Source organism: Heteronotia binoei, chromosome 15 (assembly GCF_032191835.1).
Source record: "Heteronotia binoei isolate CCM8104 ecotype False Entrance Well chromosome 15, APGP_CSIRO_Hbin_v1, whole genome shotgun sequence".
Lineage (NCBI taxonomy): Eukaryota > Metazoa > Chordata > Lepidosauria > Squamata > Gekkonidae > Heteronotia > Heteronotia binoei.
Window position 1 is genome coordinate 23,392,926 of NC_083237.1, and position 19,826 is coordinate 23,412,751.

Here is a 19,826-nt window from a genome sequence, read left to right on the forward strand (position 1 = left end):
GCGAAAGCTGGATTCAGGTAGTCGGCCCAAGGTTGGCTCAGCCTTCCATCCTTCCGAGGTCGGTAAAATGAGTACCCAGCTTGCTGGGGGGAAAGTGTAGATGACTGGGGAAGGCAATGGCAAACCACCCCTTAAAAAGTCTGCTGTGAAAACATTGTGAAAGCAACGTCACCCCAGAGTCGGAAACGACTGGTGCCTGCACAGGGGACCTTTCCTTTCCCGTTTAGGGTAAGAACTTCACAGAACTGTGAATGGGGCTCGTTTCAAACAAGTTTAGTCAGCTTTTTCGAAAGGCACAGCTTTTAAAATTCTGAATGATGATGTCTATTTTGCCATCTTTTATTATTGTTTTATCTGTTTTTATATTATATTGATTAGTTTTTAATGTGATGAAATCTGGTGCTACCTGCCTTGAGCCCATCTGGGAAGGGCGAGATATAAATATAATAAATACATAAAACTCATATTTAAATCCTGCCTTCCAGTTAAAATAAAAAGAAGAGGCCGCTCACATAGACAACCACTGTTCTGTTTGTAACTTCCTGCCTGGAGGGCGTGTGATTTGCCGCTCCTTCCGTCTGGCAGGCGAGGGAAGGATTTAAGCAGCCTGAATTCAATTGAGGTGCTTGGTGAGGTGAAGGAAAGGTCACCCTCCAGACAACTCGGCTGGGACGTTACGTCGCAGGAGCGAGCCTAACCCCGCCCCCTTTCGAAGGCGCTCAAGCGCGCGGAGCGACACTTTCATGGTCGCCTGCAAGCCCCTCCCTCCTATAGACAGTTGCTGCTCCTCCCCCGCTTTTTATGTCTCTTCGGCCGCGGCCGCCCTCCTGTCTGAATCCTGCCCCGGTAACAGCTGAGCGCTGGCGCTCCGCCCCTAATAGGATCAGCCTACCAATCACGCCCCGCCTTCTAAGGCAGCGTCCAATCAAAGCCCCTTGAGGGCACATAAGCGTCCCAACCTGGCTCCTTTCATAAGGAGGGTGTTTCTATCCGACCCGGATGCCGGTTCGCCTGTTTTGCTTTGGCTCTTTCTGCAGTCCTCTCCTCCAATCCTAACTCGCCTTCCTCATTCTTAGTCAAATTTTAGACTTGACTCCCCCATTATTGTGGATTTGGAGTATAACAGCCTTGTCTATATAGACCAACCCAACCCTATAGACGCTAGACCAACCCAACGAACGCAGCGCTCTCGCTGGCACGATTAGTCCCGTCCCTCTTATGTATTGCGCATGCTCCGCAAGTCTATAACGTCCCGTCAGTCCAGTCTCTCTTCACACCGACTACAACAACACGCACGCGCGTACTATGCAGTGCCGCTCCGTTCTGCGCAAGCGGCCACAAGTCTTTGCTTCGAGAAGCCTTTCAGCGCACGCGCCTTGCGCTGAGCAGGACGCTTTCCTCCGGCTTCGCCCCCCCATCACAGCGCGTGCGCGCTCATCCGCGGTCGCGCCCCCACCGTTTGCTTTCGCGCATGCGCCTGAGTGCTCTCTGGCTTGGTTCCGGTCTGGCTCCTGCCTTGGGCGCCATCTTGGATTTGGGGACAACTGGAGAGAGTGAGAGGGAGGGAGGAGGCGGAGGAACCGGAGGAGGCGAGCGAGGGGAGGGGGGGCCGGATAGACCAAGGCCCCCCACCCCCACAGCAACCCCCTTGCTGTATAGAGACTCCCCCTTTCCCCACCCCTCCGCCCCTTAGCGCTCCCCAGACCCTATAGAATTTCTTGGGCTCCTGTAGGACCATCCCGCCCACCCAACCCTTCTTCCTCCCCCCCCCCCCCCCAATTTCCTAAGAGGAGCTTTGTACGTCCTCCTCTGTTGGTGTCTCCCAGATCCCTCGTTCTGTTCATTCGCTGGCGTAGGGGCCCCTGTAGCTAACCGTGCCGTATTATCTATATATGCATATGTAGAAGCTCCTTGTCACCTAGGAGAGGCTGCAACAACCCTCCTAGCCCACGTCACCTTCCCCTCCTTGCTTGTCCCTTAGCCCCCCTAGAGTCATCTGCGGGCACCTTGTCTCCGGTAGCTCCCCCCCCCTCCATTCTCTTACAGGATTCCTCTTCTGCCTTCATAAAGAGATCTCATAGCGCTGGAGCTGCTGGGAGACTCCCCTCCCATCCTTTCACAGGGATGCCCCCACCCTATTCCTTTCAGTGAGGCCCCCCTCCGCCCCCAAAAGGCTTCACTTCTGTAGGCTCCCCTTTTCTGTAGGTCCTTTTTGTTCTTAGCTCCTCTGAAACCCAAGCCAAAGAGGTAAAGGCTGGAGAGACCCCGGATGCCCTGTGTCTCCTGTCAGAGGGGGCTTCTTCATTTAGGGGAGCCAGCGATAGTTCCCTCTGAGCCCCTTCTTGGACTGGAGGAGCTGGAAAAGAGGAGGAAGTCGGGGGTGCCTTCCCCACCCCTAATATCCTGGAGCTGGAGCCTCAAGGGGGACAATATCTAGGCAGCTGCAAAGACTTACAGGTGAGACTGAAATATGTAGCTTAAGGAGGTGGTGGCAAAAGTGGAATCTTGGGGCGGGGGAGAGAGGTTGGGGGAAGGGAACTGAAGGTAAAAGGCCTGTGGAACAAAGAGAGAGGCGATAAGCCTATTCTAAGAGAATCCAGTTCTCCCCTTCCACCCAATAATCTCCTACAAAATAAGTACAAAAATTGTACCTTTTAGTTTAGGAAGTGCTTCCCCGCTCCTCCTCTGAGGGCTTAAAAAAGTAGTGGTTTACCCTTTTTTCTCCCCACAAATCTTGTAGGCCCTACTTGTTTTCTAGTAAATCCAGGAGTTCTGGATCCAAGACGATTCTTCCTCTTGCTTTCCTGTTCAACTTTTGTTTGGGGGAGGCCTAACACCCCCCTGCAGGTAGAACATGGATTCTGCCTCCCTGTTCTGTCATCCAGATGCCTCTTTGCCCCATTCCTCTCCTGGACAATTGGGAAGGTTGGCTTTGGTATTCCACTCCTAACTTAGTTAAACCCCACTCCCTCTTTGGAACTCATAGATCAGGGTTCAAGCCTCTGTATCCACCCCCCTCCCAGGTGACTCAGGGGTCTTAGCTGCCAGCCCCCCTCTATTAGACCCAGTTCTGTGTCCAAGGAGTCCCATTTTTGTGTCTTTAGATGGTTTGACAGGTCTGCATTCGTGAGACAGGTTAGAATGAAGGGCTGTCATGGAGCCCCTTGGGAGTTGTAATTCTGGTGCGGAGAGGGCTGCTGGAGTGAACACAGGGAGTGCATTTCAGGAAGGTGAGGTGGGTGACCTCTTCTTTGCATCTGAAGTTTGTGTTCCATCACATTTTTGTAAATTGGGGGGATGGTGGAATTGTATTTGGGGGGGTTGGTGGTTTTTTTGCTATGGGAGGGAGATGGGTGTCACACCAGCACTGCAGTTTTGACATGAGGACTTGGATGGGAAGAGGATGTGGTGTATCCTGACTGGAGTGTTTTCTCGTGTGTTCTTCATGGTTGACATCCTTGCACCTGCGAAGTCCTACTTCCCAATGACGACAAACTCTAGAGGGGTAGCCTGTTAGTCTGTTGTGACAAAAACAGAAAGTAATCTCCTGGCAGGTCTGAGGAGGGCCATGGCTCAGTGGTAGAGCACGTAATTGGCATGCAGAAGGTCCCAGGTCCAGTCTTCAGAGTCTCCAGCTAAAAGGATTGGGTAGTAGGAGATGTGAAAGTCTTCAGCCTGAAACCGCTGCCCCTCTGAGCAGTTACTGACCTTGATGGGCGAGTGGTCTGATACAGCAAAAGGCAGCTTCATATGTTCATGTGTGTGTGTATGGGATGATGTGTGGCCTGAAACATATCTGACTTTTGGGGATACGCTTCATGCATCTAATGAAGAGGGCTCTGGACCTTGAAAGCTTGTGCCTCAGTGAAAATATTTGTTTTTATTGTGCTGGGAGACCATTTTTTTTTACTTTTCAGAGAGTTTGCCACGGGTTGTCTGGCCCTGACACCAAAGATCTCTTCCTGTTAACTTATCTTTCAAAGCTGTTCGTATTCTGAGGTCCAAAACCAAAAAACAAAGGAATGCAAAGGAAATCCAGATTCCACAAGCAGAGATATCCAGTTTGGCATTCAGCATATGTTGTAGAGAGAATGAATACAGATTGGTTCATTTGAAGCAGTTTCCAATTTCCTGTTTTATCTGAACTCCATATTAGATTTTCTTAGAATTCCACACTGTGTTGCAGGGGAATGAGGACCCTGGCTCCTGAGCACTAGGAGTTCTCCCCCTCCCCCCTTTCTTCTTTATCTTCTTCTTTTGCAGGAATTGAGTTGTTTGAAACATGAAACACCTGAGTGCTTGTAACTTGCCTACTTCTAATAAAAAGTGAAATTATGCAGAATTCTGTTTATTTTGTTCCATTGGATTTATACCCCCACCCTCTGCTGTAAACAAGGGTCAGAGCAGGGTTATATCATTGTTGAAACGTATTATAGAATCTGAAACGTTAATAATGCAAAATACAATAAAATACAATCCAAAAACACAGCTAAAGATGGCATAACATCTCAGGGGGAAGTAAATGGCTTGTATCTGTCAGAAATAGAAGAAAGTGGGGGGAGGGGAGATGGAAACCAGTCAGTGATGGAGGAACTGTCGCTGACCTCAGCTGTAAGCCTGGCAGAACAACTCTGTTTTACAGCCTCAGTGGAATTGCATTAGATCCTGCAGGGCCCGGATCTCACCTAGAAGAGTGTTCCACCAGGTCAGAGCCAGGGCCATTAAGGCCCTGGTTCTGGTTAAGGACAGCTGGACACTCTTAGGACCAAGGATCTCCAGTAGATTTTCATTACTTGGGCATAATGCTCTTTGGGGGCCATATGTGGAGAGGTTTCGAAGTTGTGCATGTGTCGTGCTTCAGAAGACTTGTAATTTGCCTGGGCAGCAAGCGAACTGGAAAGTGGTGTATAAATATAATTAAATAATGATTGGCTGCATTTGTACCAAGCATCACTGGAGCAAAGCCAACACATTTCAAGATTTCTAGCTCAATGGATCATTGTCCTCTGACCAGAATGGAATGGGATTTGGGACGTTGGTCCCTGTAGAGGTTTGCGCACAGCTCCGGAGCATGCTAGTTTGAGGCAGGGAATGGAGAAGAATTGGAGAAGATGATTTTCTTCTGGTGCACATACAGCTGTGTCCACGTTTGCTTGAAGATGGCTTTAGGGCAGCCTGTGTGTGCCATGCCTTTGTCAAAGATGAGGCGGTATCTGTGTGAACTCAATTGTTTTTGGGGCTCCTCCTTGCATCTGTTGTTTTGACCCAGTCCTAATAGCTGGTAGTTTCATCATGCAAGACAGAACATGCTGCCTTTCTTTCAACAACACGTTTTGTATATTATTTATAAGAAGGAACTTTGAGAGATGTGGGGCAGATGTTTCTTTTTGTGGGGATGCCGCACTGTAATGACTATTGGGGCTTTTAGGCTTCCTGGTCCTCTCTTGTGGCTAACAATTGTGTCCTTGCTGATAGTCTCTTTCGTTCTGCACAGCTTTGCAAATAATTGTACAAAAGTTAGTAGCCTGTCAGTTCCTTATGTTACAGAACTGATGAAAGAGAAAGACTGAAAGGTATCATTAATTTATGAAATCCACTGCTTCAGCGTATGGTGAAGATCACTAGCTTTGATGGCTTTGAAAGTGGATTAGACACATTTGTCTGTGATGGGTTATCAATGGCTGTTGGCTATAATGGTTAAGGGCAATCTTCATGTTCCAAGGCGCTTCTGAATGCCAGTTGCAGGGGTTAAATGGTGAGGGAGGGCTGTCGCCTTCCTCGCTTGCTTTTTGGACTTCCGCAAGGCCTCTGGGTGGCCACTGTGGGAAGCTGGGTGCTGGACTGGTGGACTTCTATTCTGCTTCAGCAGGGCTACTTATATGTTCTTAACAGACTGAAGGAAATACAAGAATGAACCTGCTTCCAGTTTCCTTGACTGGTGTTTTTGAACACTGATGGACGGACAAGAGCAAGTGTAGTCTTTGTTAGGTGGCCTCCAGTTCTTTCTGTGCAACATTTTCCACCACCCCTCCTTGCAAATATTGGTGCAGACTTCTCGTTTGGCTTCCGAAGATGACTCCTGAACTGCATTTGCACTAGGCAGCCTCTCTTGTAATGAAGAAATGGCTCCTGTAATGAAGAAAAAAATAATGCATATGATGAAGCATTATTTTGAGGCAGAGGGCGGCATAATGTCCAATCCAGAACAGGCAACAAAGGCATCTTTCTTGACTAGCCCTGGCAGGGGAGACCAAGATGCTGTTGCTTCTTAAGCAACTGTTAACTTGCTGAGTGTCAAGCTTCTGCTGCAGTTTTGCTCATGTCATCACAGTGTGGTATAAGCTGATGAGTGATTATGTTTCTGGTCAGAAGCCTTGAGGAGCCAGGGATTTCCAGTTTTGATCTTGTGCTTTCTCAGATCCTACAGCAAGCACCAGCAAGCAAATGGGCGATTAACTTGCACTGCCATCATAAAGTCTGAAACTGCACTTTTGGAAGCTCAAGAATGCAGGTACAACTTTCATATCTCCTTCCACATAAATTATCCTTCAGACGTGGTGGCAGAAGCATGAAAAGAGAAAGCTCTTTCTGTAAGGCCATGTGAAGTTGGACCTTGCTGGATTAGACTAAAGACTGAGTGTTCTCTTTCTCTCAGAGGCTAGCCAGATTCCCTGATCCAGGTAACTCACCAACAGAGCAAGAAGATATCAGGTGATCTCCCAGTAAGTGGTCTTCAGAAGTACACTGGCTCTGAACATGGAAGTTTTTCTGAACCATCCTAGCTAGTAGGTATTAATAGACCTCCTTTCTTCGTGCAGTCCCTTTTTCAGAACCATCTGTAAGTGGGGGGTCCGTCTCTCTTTGCATCCTCAGCTGTCAGAAATAACTTTCTCTTTGGACACGATAGAATTAGAGCATAATGTGGAAGCACCTTCTGTAATGTCCAGAGCTCCACCTTCAGATGAGTGTGGGATTTCAGCTTCACCTGTGTTTCTAACACACATGACGGAGCATGTAAAAACCTGCCCGGATGCATTTCCCCTCTCTAGCAAAGGTCGTTTGTTAGAATCAGGAGGCTCTCAGCTTTCCCTTCCTAAAATAGTTTTCTAATGGTTGCAGCAAAATCTCTGAAAATGACTGCAGTGTATTGCCAAAGCATTATATGCTGTTGTGGTAGAATGCAACCCCTAGAGGTTGTTCCTGAGTTAACCACAGGTTACTCTGTAAGCACCTTCTTCCTGAATGGACAGGTGGAGTTCAGGAGAAAGTGACACTTGGAATCAGTTTCCCAGAGCCTCCATTATAGGGCAGATGCAGAATATTTTTGAAACAGTCATAAAAGGGAAGAGAAGGATGGAGAACTAGGGAATGCAGAAAGGAGAAAAAGCCAGAAGCAAAGCCTAGAGACAGAACTCTGCAATCTGTGTTTCTGGATTCATGGCGCAGATATGGGAATTATCATCAAGACCCTGTTTAGCTTTGCTTTTTAAGTTTCTAGCCCTTATGCATTGGGAAACTTGCCTGAATGGAGAGTTCTGAGATTTGAAGCTAGATGGGTGGATGTTAGATAGTAGAGATTGAATGTCCAAGACACACTTTCAGTCTCACTCCATGCATGGGATGGGGGAAGCACACAAGCATGGTGGACAAGCTAGGCTCTTGAACAAACCAGGGTTCATCATGGCTTCTAAATGTGTCCCAAGTTTTTAAGAATGGAAGACAAACTGAAGTGACAAAAGAGGTTTAGTGAACTGAAGTAACTGCCCAAGAACATGGCTGCCACAGATATAAATGTTTGGCAATTGCAAACAATACTCCCTCTAAGCTGTGGAGTCTCGTGATTAAAAATTCTGCTTCATGAGCTACTGGCATTTAAAGTTGTCGAGCTACTGCATAAATTAGTTTGCACTGAGGCCATTTTTCCTGAGCTAAGACAAAGATGTGTGAGCTGGAGGCTAAAAAAACTGTGAGCTAGCTCACACTGACTCAGCTTAGAGGGAAACTGATGCTTGGCATACAGACGTGTGCACCTTTCATATGTGCAGCCATGCTGCTGTGCTCTTCTTAAACAGTTTTGCTCGTATGAGCAAGGCCTTCTGAAAGTGCCAGTCTGCGGATGGGTTGAGAGCGGCAGCTGCCCATTCATATGCATTTTCAGTGGCAGCTCCTACCTTATGGTACGGCCTGCCTGAGGAGGTCAGGAAGGCTACCGTAATTCTGTCATTCCCCAGAATGCACAAGACCGTAATGTTCAAAAGGGGATTTTAATCTAATTAGACTGGATGGCCTGTGTGTGAGAATTTTGGAGGTCTGGGAAAGGAGAAGGGCTTGGAAGAAGTTTGTGGGGGTGTAGCTGTCGTCCTCTTGGATAAGCACACAAGCCTGTTTTAGGGTTTCCTTTTACCAGGCCATTTTGTTACCAAGCGGTAGTGGCTCCTTGTCACATAGGTAATGGTGGCTGTGGCGACAGTAGCGTGGCCCCACTTGCTGGGTGTTAGTCCTGCAAAGGATGATGGGATAAAATTTGGAGATGGGGAACAACCCAGTAAATTTTGATTTCATGGGCTACACTTGTGACTTCAGTCTAGTGATTTTTGGGGCCTCTGGTTTTTCTGCCCTTGTTTTGAGGAAGCCTTTGCATGCCTTTTATGACTCAGTACATTTATTTCTGAAGGGAGTCTGCCTAAGGACAGTTGCTTCACATAAGGCAGTTTAAGTTTCAGAGTTGGGCCTCTTGTGATCTGGCATCTTGGGATCACTTTACTTCTCCAGCAACTTCTCCTATCCAGTTTGATGCAATGCTTATGAGTGGCGGACTCTAACCCAGAGAACCAAGTTCGGTTCCCCACTCTTTCCTAGCCCCTCTAGCATCGGTATTTTTACCTGTTGCATATTGCACAGTATGTTTTTATGTTGCGTTTTGCATATAGATCTAACCTCCTTGAGTTATTGTACAGGTGACAGAGGAGTGACGTATATAAATGTTAGTGACATTCAGCTTCTGATTCCTAGTCATAGCGGATGAGTTTGAAGGGATTTTTTTTTAAAAAAATAAAATTTAATGACTTCTGTAATTTATGTTTTGTGTTGGGTGAGAACCTGATCTGGTTTTGCACCTCTACTCTTGCAGTGACACAATTAGGTTTGGTTTTTTTCTTCTGTGGAAGAATTAGCTGCAAGTGCCTCTTGTATGGCCCATCTCCTTGCCAGTCTAGCTTGAATTGTCAAGCCCAAAATCAAGAGTCCGCCTAAGCACTGCAGTCCTCAGCGTGTTAAAGAATTGACGTTCACAGCCAGCTGCCTTCCCACCAGGATTCCCGCTGCCAGGCTGCACTGACGCTTTGGATTGTTCCCTGGGAAGCAACAAACAATGCAAGGATTTCCTCTTGCTGATGTGGCCTGCCTGCACTCTCTCGGTTTCCCTGTTTTTTAGTTGATTGCTTGGGTGGAGGACGGGAACTGCTTCAGTGACCACTGCTGGTCCCAGAGACTGAAGAGGAAGGGCCCTGAACTTAATGGGGTTGGGCCGAGTCCCAAATACTTTGCTTCAAGCAAATGCGGTTGAGATGCAGGTAGGTGCCTCGGAGATAGGGAAAGACCCCTGGCTTTTAACCTTCCCGGTGTTCATCTGAGCCAGCCTGACCCTGACTTGAAGCTGTTGAACCAGAACCACAGAGGAAGGGTTTGTTCCCCCTCCCCCCTCAATTGGTTGGGAACTAGGAATCCCTTTTTACTACTTGTGAACCCTGTGGTGTACACGTTGGCTGAATACAGACAGCCTATTTGGGTCAACACGGGAACTCCCCATAGCTGGATTTAAATTGTACATTCAAACACGCACGTCTGGGTCCCGCCTTGCTCCCGCCCTTATGTCTTCCTCCTGCACCTCTCTGCCACATTAAAAAGCTACCACTTAAGTGGTAGCAAATCTCCAAAGTGCTTCCCTGTCACCTTTCCCAGTCATCTGAATGATCGCGAAGCACCTCTCATGCGCTTGAGCTGTCTGACCGCTCCTCCGGAGCGTACACAGCTTGTCCCTCTTCTGGCAATGGGCACATGCTGTCTGACCCCACCCCCACCCCGCGCCAACTTTTTTTCTGAGCCAGGAGGCTGCCACCCCAAGCTTGCCTGTCTGTACCCAGCCATTTTGTCCACTGGATGCATGGGATCAGTTGTCTGCAGAAGCTGCATTCCTGTGGCGATAAGAAAGGTAGCTAACCTTCCACGTGATGCTTCTTGTGTGCTCCTGGTGATTTCACCTTCTGGGTTTTGTGGAGGCAAAAACAAAGAATGTCCAGCCTGCCTGCACGTAATTCCTGGCCAGGTCTGATTATTCTGGGGAGGAGGAAATATTTCTGATCCTGGAGCTTGTTTCCTCTTTCAGACCATTGATTTCCCTTTCACAGGGAGGCAGAGACATTTACTGGGCAACCTACAGGCGGGGAAGTCTTGTTTGGGCCCGAGTGGGGACGGTGTGTCAGTCCACCTCACATCCTCTTCAGCGCAGTGCTTCAGGCTGTCTTTCCAGACCTTGTTCTTAGCATGATTGCCAGACATTTGATAGCATGCATGCCTTCTCAGAGAGCTCTCTGGGTACCTGAAGGCCCAGATTGTCATTTTGTGTGCTTTTGGGGGGAGAGGGGAGGTTTTTTAAAAAAATTGTGCTGTTTGCCACTGAGTTGAGGACAAGAATACATCTTCCCAGGCAGCCTTGGTCTCCTGCTTTGCACGGTGGGGCTCCCTCCAATTCCTTGAATCCCCACAATATAAGAACTGCGCTAGATGCATTTATGTAATGCTGGTTTGTGCCCCCACCCCAAGGGCTCAGAGCAGCTAGCAACAGTGTTTAAGCATGGGTCTGTGTCCCTTCCTGGGCGCATGAAAATAGACCCTTCCACAAAAGTGCCAGGGGAGTGAGTTAGAATAGAGAACACAATAGTGCCGCTCTCCCACTCATAGAGCACAGTTAGTTCTTCTCAAGGTGTAGGGAAGGCCACCAAAGGGGCCACTTTTGCACATGGATGCCGCTGTATATAAATAATGCTCCTCGGGTGGAATTCTAGCAGGAGCTCATTTGCATATTAGGCCACATATCCCTGATGTAGCCAATCCTCCAAGAGCTTACAAAAAAGAGCCTTGTAAGCTCTTGGAGGATTGGCCACATCAGGGGTGTGTGACCTAATATGCAAAGGAGCTCCTGCTAGAATTCCACCCCTGATGCTCCTGATTCTGGGTCAAAGGTGTAGAGGGTGCTTTTGCCTGGTTTCATCTCCAGGTGCTCTGTCACAGGGCACTCATAGTACTGCGCAGTTGTTTTTGTGGGCAGATGAGAAACATTTGCATTTATTTGTATAGCCGAGGGTGCATTTTGTAATTGTGACCCTCTCCTTTACCTCTTGTGGGGATTATGACTGAGAAAGCAACTTCCACATTGTTTATACTTGTTCAGAAGTATGTTGTTTCCCCTCCCAGAAAGAATACCAAATCCTGCACAGGTATCCCAGAATTCTTCTTTGCTGTGCATACTCAAAACCTTCTGCCCTTCCCATGACCTGTATACACCAAACACCAGCCATAGGTAGTGATGGAGGCAGTCATTCACTCCAGGGAGGAGCATTATTCAGGCAGTGTGGGGAGGAAGGAAAAAGGTCTAGTACTGAGTAAATCAAAAAGAATCCTACTTCTGCTCTGGAATAGCAGCCTGTATCTTCTCCCTTACTTTTAAGGCCACATTCAGACACCGTGGCCTCCTGGCACAGAGTGGTAAAGCTGCAATACTGCAGTCCAAGCTCACACCTTGAGTTTGATCCCGGCAGAAGCTAAGTTCAGGTAGCCGGCTCAAGGATGACTCAGCCTTCCATCCTTCTGAAGTCAGTAAAATGAGTACCCAGCTTGCTGGGGGGAAAGTGTAGATGACTGGGGAAGGCAATGGCAAACCACCCTGTAAAAAAAGTCTGCCATGAAAACGTCGTGATGCGACGTCACCCCAGAGTTGGAAATGACTGGTGCTTGCACAGGGGACTACCTTTACCTTTTTATCAGACGCCACAACAAATCGTAGTTTCTGACAGGTATGAGCAAGACCCTTTTTTTTGCCGTGCTCCTTCCCGTCTCTCTTCATGCGTTGGACATGACTTAATTTTATTGTTTTATTCTTTTAATTGTTTATTTACTTCTAATTTTATTGCTTATTGTTATTGTTTAAGTTTGTTATGATCCACCCTGAGCCCGCTCATGGAATAGGGCGGACTAGAAATTAACATAAACTTCCTGATTGGGAAGCATTCAGTCAACCCCCAGTTTGCCATGATGTTCAAACACAGACAAACTAGTTTGTTTCTTCCTGTCATCTTGTGGGGAAGAAACAAGCTCCCGTTGTCCCAAGTTTCCTGAATTTCCTGCAGCATGCAGAGGGGTTGGACTAGATGACCCTGGAGGTCCCTTCCAACTCTATGAGTCTAGTGTCTGCATTTCAATGTCCTGGTAAATTGGAGTTTGAAAGGCTTCCCAGACCAGGAAGTTTTCAGTCTCACTCCATGCATGGGGTGGGGGAAGCACACAAGCATGGTGGACAAGCTGGGCTCCTGAACAAACCAGGGTTCATCATGGCTTCTAAATGTGTCCCAAGTCTATGAGAATGGAAGACAAACTGAAGTGACAAAGAGGTCTAGTGAACTGAAGTAACTGCCCAAGAACATGGCCGCCACACATAAAAATGAATGGCAATTGCAAACGATGCTCCCTCTAAGCCGTGGAGTCTCGTGATTAAAAATTCTGCTTCATGAGCTACTGGCATTTAAAGTTGTCGAGCTACTGCATAAATTAGTTTGCACTGAGGCCATTTTTCCTGAGCTAAGACAAAGATGTGTGAGCTGGAGGCTAAAAAAACTGTGAGCTAGCTCACACTGACTCAGCTTAGAGGGAAACTGATGCTTGGCATACAGACGTGTGCACCTTTCATATGTGCAGCCATGCTGCTGTGCTCTTCTTAAACAGTTTTGCTCGTATAAGCAAGGCCTTCTGAAAGTGCCAGTCTGCGGATGGGTTGAGAGCGGCAGCTGCCCATTCATATGCATTTTCAGTGGCAGCTCCTACCTTATGGTACGGCCTGCCTGAGGAGGTCAGGAAGGCTACCGTAATTCTGTCATTCCCCAGAATGCACAAGACAGTAATGTTCAAAGGGGGATTTAAAAAAAGAGATTAAAACTGTAGTAGAATGGAATGATGAATTACTCCACTGCAAAGATTATCGTAGGTTAACACCTTTTACAGCACTGACTTAACCTACTAATCTATTTTCTGTATTGTTTGCATACTTTGCCTTAAATAGTTCGTTCCTTGCATTGCTTGCTTTGTTTTCTCAATTCTGTAGTCCAAATCCTGTCACACCCCTGATCTGAATAGCTCAAGCTAGCCTGATCTTGTCGGATTTTGGAAGCTAAACAGGGTTAGCTCTAGTCAGTACTTGGACAGAAGCCCCACAAGGAAGTCCAGGGTTGTTATGCCAAGGCAAGCAATGGGAGACCACCTCTGTCCTCCTCTTACCTTGAAAACCTCTTGAGGGGTTACCATAAGTCAGCTGTGACTAGCCAGCAGTCTCCACCACTGGTCCTGTTGCATGGTTCATGTCTTGTCTTTGCTTTCTGATTGCTTTTTTTTATGCCCTATAATCTGCCCTGAGTCTCAGAAAGGCAGACTGTTAAATAAGAGCAAAAAGTGGAACAGGAGCCATAATTCTATAATTAACAGCCAGTGGGAAGGGTATCTTGATTGGGAAGTTTGGACAGGTATGCTGTGAGCTGGAATGTCTTGGAGAGGGTGGGATTGGGACTTGTGCGTTCTCTTGGGTGCGTTCTCTTGCACAGCAAGACGACTAGAGTTGCTCACGACAGCCCCACATCTCTGGTTTCCAGATGGATATAGCTGTGTGTGCCACAACTTTTCGGACAGCTTGCTAACACCTTCCTCCCTCTTTAGAAGAAGAGCGAAGGTGAGGCCCAGCCCCTTGTGCCGCCACCATGCCATCTAATGCCCGGGCTGGCAGCTTGAAGGACCCTGAAGTGGCTGAACTGTTCTTCAAGGATGACCCTGAGAAGCTCTTTGTTGATCTGCGGGAGATTGGACATGGCAGTTTTGGAGCAGTCTACTTTGTGAGTGTTGGGGAAATGGGGGGAGACACTCCTCTGCAGGGCTGGGGATTTTTTTTTAGCAGGAACGCAGTTCTGGCTGGCTTGGTGTTAGGGGTGTGGCCTAATATGCAAATTGGTTCTTGCTGGGCTTTTTTGTAGAAACAATGGTGGTGTCATGGAGTGTGGCCTAGTATGCAAATGAGTTCCTCGGACTTTTTCCTTTTTTAAAAAAAGCCCTGCTCTTGTGTCTGTGCACACTCACATCACAACTAAATTTGATCAAAGTCTGCAGTATATCATATCTGTACTAGTTTTCTCACAATTCCATTGTTCCTACCTCTTATCACCCCCCAGTCTTCCATTCTCCATGACAGCCAGCATGACGTTATGGTTAGACTGCTAGAAGACCCAGCTTGGAACCCCCATCCTGCCGTGGAAGCTTTCTGGGCCAATCACACGGTCAGCCTAACCTACCATACAGGGTTGTTGTGAGGATAAAATTACGAGGGAGACTGTTATAAGCCACTCCAGGTCCAATTGGGGAGAAAAGTGGGGTATAAATGAAGTACAGGATAAACAAAATATCTGTATTTACTTCGTTTATACCTTGCCTTTCTCCCCAGTGGGGACCTGAGGCAACTTCTGTCAATCTCTTCACCTCCATTTTATCCTCACAATCTGGACTGAGGCAGTTCAGCGGTACTGATGTTGTTAGATCTATTGGCTGTGTTCGATACAGTCGACCATCAGCTGCTGACCCACCGTCTCACCGACGGAGGGATTCAGGGGTTGGCCTTGCAGTGGTTTTCCTCTTTCCTTTATGGTCGGGGACAAAGGGTGATGATCGGGGACAATCATCCCAGAGACACTCACTTAATTGTGGTGTGCCTCAGGGGGCAGTGTTTAACATCTATATGCGCTCCCTTGCTCAGATTGCCCGAAGTATGGACTGGGCTGCCATCAGTATGCCGATGACACCAAGCTCGATCTACTGATGGATGGCCAGTCTGGCTGTGTCCCAGAAAATCTAGACCTGGCGCTGCGAGCTGTGGCCGGATGGCTTAGGCTGAGTCAACTGAAGCTGAATCCGACGAAGACAGAGGTCCTTTGTTTGGGTCATGGTGGTCCGGGCAGGGAAATTCCCTTACCGACTTTTGACAGGACGCCACTGACAACAGCGTCCAAGGTCAGGAGCTTGGGGATGCTGCTGGAGCTGTCAATGGAAGCCCAGATAGCAGCCACTGCCAAATCCACCTTTTTCCATCTCAGTTGGTTCCTTTCCTTGAGCACTGTGACCTAGCAACTGTGATTCATGCAACAGTCACCTCGAGATTGGACTACTGTAACGCCCTTTACATGGGGCTGCCCCTGTCTCAAACCCGGGAACTGCAGCTAGTGCAGAATGCAGCAGCTAGACTGCTATTGGGGCTCCCCAAGTGGGAGTACAAGCAGCCGAGGCTGCGGGAACTGCTCTGGCTGCCAGTAGTATATTGGAATCGCTACAAGATGCTGGTTATCACCTTTAAAGCCCTATATGGCCAAGGAGCTGCTTACCTTAGGGACCGTATCTCCCCACACGTTCCCCAGAAGGTACTTCGATCTGGGACACAACATCTATTAGGGATCCCCAGGCCTGAGGGGAGGCGAGATTGAAGTCAACTCGAGAGAGAGCCTTCTCGACCACTGCCCCCTTCTGGTGGAATCAGTTGCCAGAAAAAATTAGGGCCTTGCAGGACCTCACTCAGTTCCACAAGCCCTGTAAAACGACACTATTCTGGCTGACCTTTAATCCGGAATGACTGATATGGGAGTAAGGAATGATATTTTATATCCTGAATGCCATCTGAAATGTAATAGTGTCAACTGATACTAGCACCAGAATCTTTTAACTGTTTAATGGTTTTAATAATGTAATGTGAACTGTTCTGGGTTTTTTTACATGTTGTGAGCCGCCCTGAGCCTGCTCCGGCAGGGAGGGCGGGATATAAATCCAATAAACATAAATAACAACTTTGTAAGGTAGGTCAAGATGGGTAGCTGTGTTAGTCTGTCTGTAGCAGTAGGAAAGAGCAAGAGTCCAGGAGCGCCTTAAAGACTAACAAAATTTGTGGCAGGGGAGGAGCTTTCGTGAGTCACTGCTCCCTTCTTCGGATGCCTGCTGGACTCTTGCGCTTTTTTACTGCTACAGACAGACTAACACAGCTACCTATCTTGATCTGTCTCCAAGGCATCACATTTAGCAGTACAGAATGGAAATCTGTCAGTCTGTCAGGTAGGTTAGGCCCAAGACCACCCAGCAAGCTTCCATGATAGAACTGGGATTCAAACCTGTGTCTCCCAGGTCTTAGTCTGACACTCGGACCGCTAAACAAAATGCTGGCTCTGGAACAGGAGGAATAGTAGGAAGGAGTAAAAGGACATACTTCATAGCACCCAGATGCCGAGTTCCTGTCATTCCCACTTTCTCTGGTCATTGGCCAGTGGGCAGTTCTGTTTCATTTCCTCTGGCCATGAGAGCTCCTAATTAGCCATGAATTGCAGAATGGACTCCCTTCCCCTTGACGTTTGTCGCCTGAATCACATTCGTGCTTGCACACATTCCAGCCCTCATCCCCACCTAACTTTGAATACTGGCTGTGACTTTCAGCTCCCTCCTGTTTGTCTCTTGGCTGATTCTGTTTCACTTCTGCAGGCCCGAGACATACGCAACAATGAAGTGGTGGCCATCAAGAAGATGTCCTACAGTGGGAAACAGTCGAATGAGGTTTGTGCTTAACCCCTCTCTCAGCACACAAGAGCCGTTCTGAGCAATAGTCACTGCTGGCCTCTTGGTGGACCCCGTTCCTCTGGGCCGGCTGGTTCCACTAAACCAAGCCCCATTCCCTTTCATCATGGGATTATCATAGCTCAGCCTCCTTTTGTTTGTCTTTCAGAAATGGCAGGACATTATCAAAGAGGTGAAGTTTCTGCAGAAGCTGCGGCACCCAAACACCATTGAATACAAGGGCTGCTATTTACGGGAACACACGGCATGGGTAAGAGCAGGGGTGGGCCAAACCTGCTTAACATAAGAGCCACATAGAATAAACGTCAGACGTTTGAGAGCCCCAGAAAGTGGACATCAGATGTTTGAGAGCCACAAGGGAGGGAGGAAAAGTGGAAAGAAAGCAAATATATGGGGGAGGGAGAAGGGTGGGAGAGGTGGAAAGAAAACAACTGTAACTTTAATTGCATTCTCCAAGCCACCAACTGGCTTGGCTTGGAAAAGTGATTTAAAGAGAGAAATGCCTTCTACAAGCCAGCTGATGGGGCGGTGTGGGGGGGGTGGCTTTGCAAGCCACAGAATATATGTGAAAGAGCCACATGTGGCTCCCAAGCTGCAGTTTGGCCAACCCTGGGTAGGAGGAAGGGGAAACTAATCCTATGGAGGCAAGCATTCTAGGAGGATTCCCCAGACAGAGAACAGTGGAGTTCGTGAGGAAGTTGATTTTGTAGGGGAAAATGAGTTTAGATTTTCAGGGGCCTGAATGGCCATGGGCTTTTGTGCTGGGATCAGTGAAAAGATTAATTTGGATATATGTAATGGCTTGTGGGCTGGGTGGGACTGGATGCCTGGGAATCTTCTGCCCTGCACTATTAACTCTTCCCCCTGCCTTCGTACCCCACCAGCTGGTGATGGAATATTGCCTGGGTTCAGCCTCAGACTTGCTGGAAGGTGAGTACCCAAGGGACAGGAGATGGGAAGGTTTCTTATGGCCCTTTTTTTCCTCATCTCTGTAACATTCTCTCCTCCCCTCCTTCTTTTCTTAGTGCACAAGAAGCCTCTGCAGGAGGTAGAGATTGCAGCCATAACACACGGTGCTCTGCAGGGGCTGGCATACCTGCATTCGCACAACATGATCCACAGGTGAGATATGCTGCTGTGGTCCATCTGGCCATATTCCCCTGAGAGTGATGGGGGAGGGGGATGTGGGAGGCAAAATGAATGGCTGTGCCTTTATCCTTCATGGGGGTTCTGATATATATTTTATAAAATCAGTTGTAATATCTGTCTATTTAATATCTGTTATATATATATAATAGCTGTCATTTTTGTGCTGGCAGTTTTACACCAGATTGGAGTCAGCTGTTAGAAACATCAGCTTGGGTCTAGCAATGTACAATTAGAAACAAAAGCAGACTTAGCACTGCTCTGCTAGTACAAGATCTCATACACCAGTGCTTTCCTCCTGGTATATTACAGGGCCTGGAAATTGGTTGCACATTACCTTGTACATGCAGAAACATAAGTGGTGATACAATAAGTTTGCCTTAGTGTAAGTGGCTGGCACAGACCCGTTTTACATTTCTGCTTGTGCAGGAGTGCTAGTACAAATGGCCCCAACCCAGTCTACCAACTGATGGGATGCTGTCCAGAATCTGCTGTATCTTAACAATTATACTCTGTCGTCTTACCTGCGACTGACGTGCATCCACAGCCAGTGGTGGCATTCTGTTTAATGCTGGACGTTTGGACTGCCATTCTTGTGTCTGACTTTCATTTTATTTTATTTCTATCCCACCCTCCCCTTAATGGGCTCAGGGTGGCTAACAACCAATAAAACAGCATCAAAATGTAGGACTTAAAATAATACTATGCAATAAATAGTCAGTAAAATTACAAAATCAGTAACCAGCAACTATCCAGGTTCTTTAATGGTCATGACACTCATGACGCTAGTGCAGTGGTGTCGGCCAAGAGTGGCAGTTGTCTCCCATTATTTGTTAAGTGCAAGGCAAAAAAGTTCAGTCTTGCAAGCCCTGCAGAACTGTGGGAGGTCTTGCAGGGCTCTGATGTTATCGGGGAGCGCATTCCATGAGTCATGCATCTTGTATGACCCAGTCCTGTTCCATTGCTTCCTGTCTGTGATTCACAAAGTGGATAGCCATCCTCAGCTTTTCTTTCATCCTCCTACTTCATGCTCCCAAGACCTTGTTTTCTGGAGTTCCCACAGTCCAGCCTAACTTGTCCATCTCCTTCTGTCCAGTTTGGTGTAGTGGTTAAGTGCGCGGACTCTTATCTGAGAAAACCAGGTTTGATTCCCCACTCCTCCACTTGCAGCGGCTGGAATGGCCTTGTGTCAGCCATAGCTCTCGCAGGGGTTGCCCTTGAAAGGGCAGCTTTTGTGAGAGCCCTCACAGCCCCACCCACCTCACAGGGTGTCTGTTGTGGGGGAGGAAGGGAAAGGAGATTGTGAGCCACTCTTGAATGGAGGGCGGGATATAAATCCAATATCATTATCATCTTCTTCTTCCACATATGTGCGGATTCTGACGCACCCATCTGTTGATGCGACTCTGCTCTCCTCCTCCTGTTGGGATCTTGTTGCCTGCCCTTCTTCCAGTCCTTGGCTGCCTGTCTTTTCCCCTCACGTGCAGGGTTTAAGAGCCAGTCTGTCTTTTGCAGAGATGTGAAAGCTGGGAATATCCTGCTGACTGAGCCAGGACAGGTGAAGCTGGGGGATTTTGGCTCTGCCTCCATCATTGCTCCCGCTAACTCCTTCGTTGGCACCCCGTATTGGTGAGTGAAGGGAACCGTGGTTTGCGATCACCTGGGAAGACAGGCAGGGAAAGTATGTGGCAGGAAGCATTGCAGGCCGCTTTTCTGTCTTCTTGCCAGAGATCTGATAGGTTAATTATTTTATTTACTTATTATTT

General features: G+C 47.8%; 1 protein-coding gene across 6 annotated transcripts in view; it reads left to right on the forward strand.

Annotated features, from left to right (window-relative positions):
* The first annotated feature begins 1,514 nt into the window (after positions 1–1,514).
* Positions 1,515–19,826, forward strand: part of TAOK2 (TAO kinase 2) — a 43,769-nt gene continuing 25,457 nt past the window's right edge. The window contains exons 1-8 of one of the 6 annotated variants that reach the window (XM_060256803.1): positions 1,515–2,457; positions 3,105–3,235; positions 13,978–14,150; positions 16,822–16,893; positions 17,063–17,164; positions 17,799–17,844; positions 17,940–18,036; positions 19,576–19,689. In XM_060256803.1, coding sequence (XP_060112786.1) covers positions 14,019–14,150; positions 16,822–16,893; positions 17,063–17,164; positions 17,799–17,844; positions 17,940–18,036; positions 19,576–19,689 — 563 coding nt within the window. In that variant the 5' untranslated portion in view covers positions 1,515–2,457; positions 3,105–3,235; positions 13,978–14,018. Of the gene's footprint in view, positions 2,458–3,104; positions 3,236–9,376; positions 9,573–13,977; positions 14,151–16,821; positions 16,894–17,062; positions 17,165–17,798; positions 17,845–17,939; positions 18,037–19,575; positions 19,690–19,826 lie in introns of those variants that run through there. The other 5 variants (XM_060256804.1, XM_060256799.1, XM_060256802.1 and 2 more) reach the window with 5 other exon arrangements.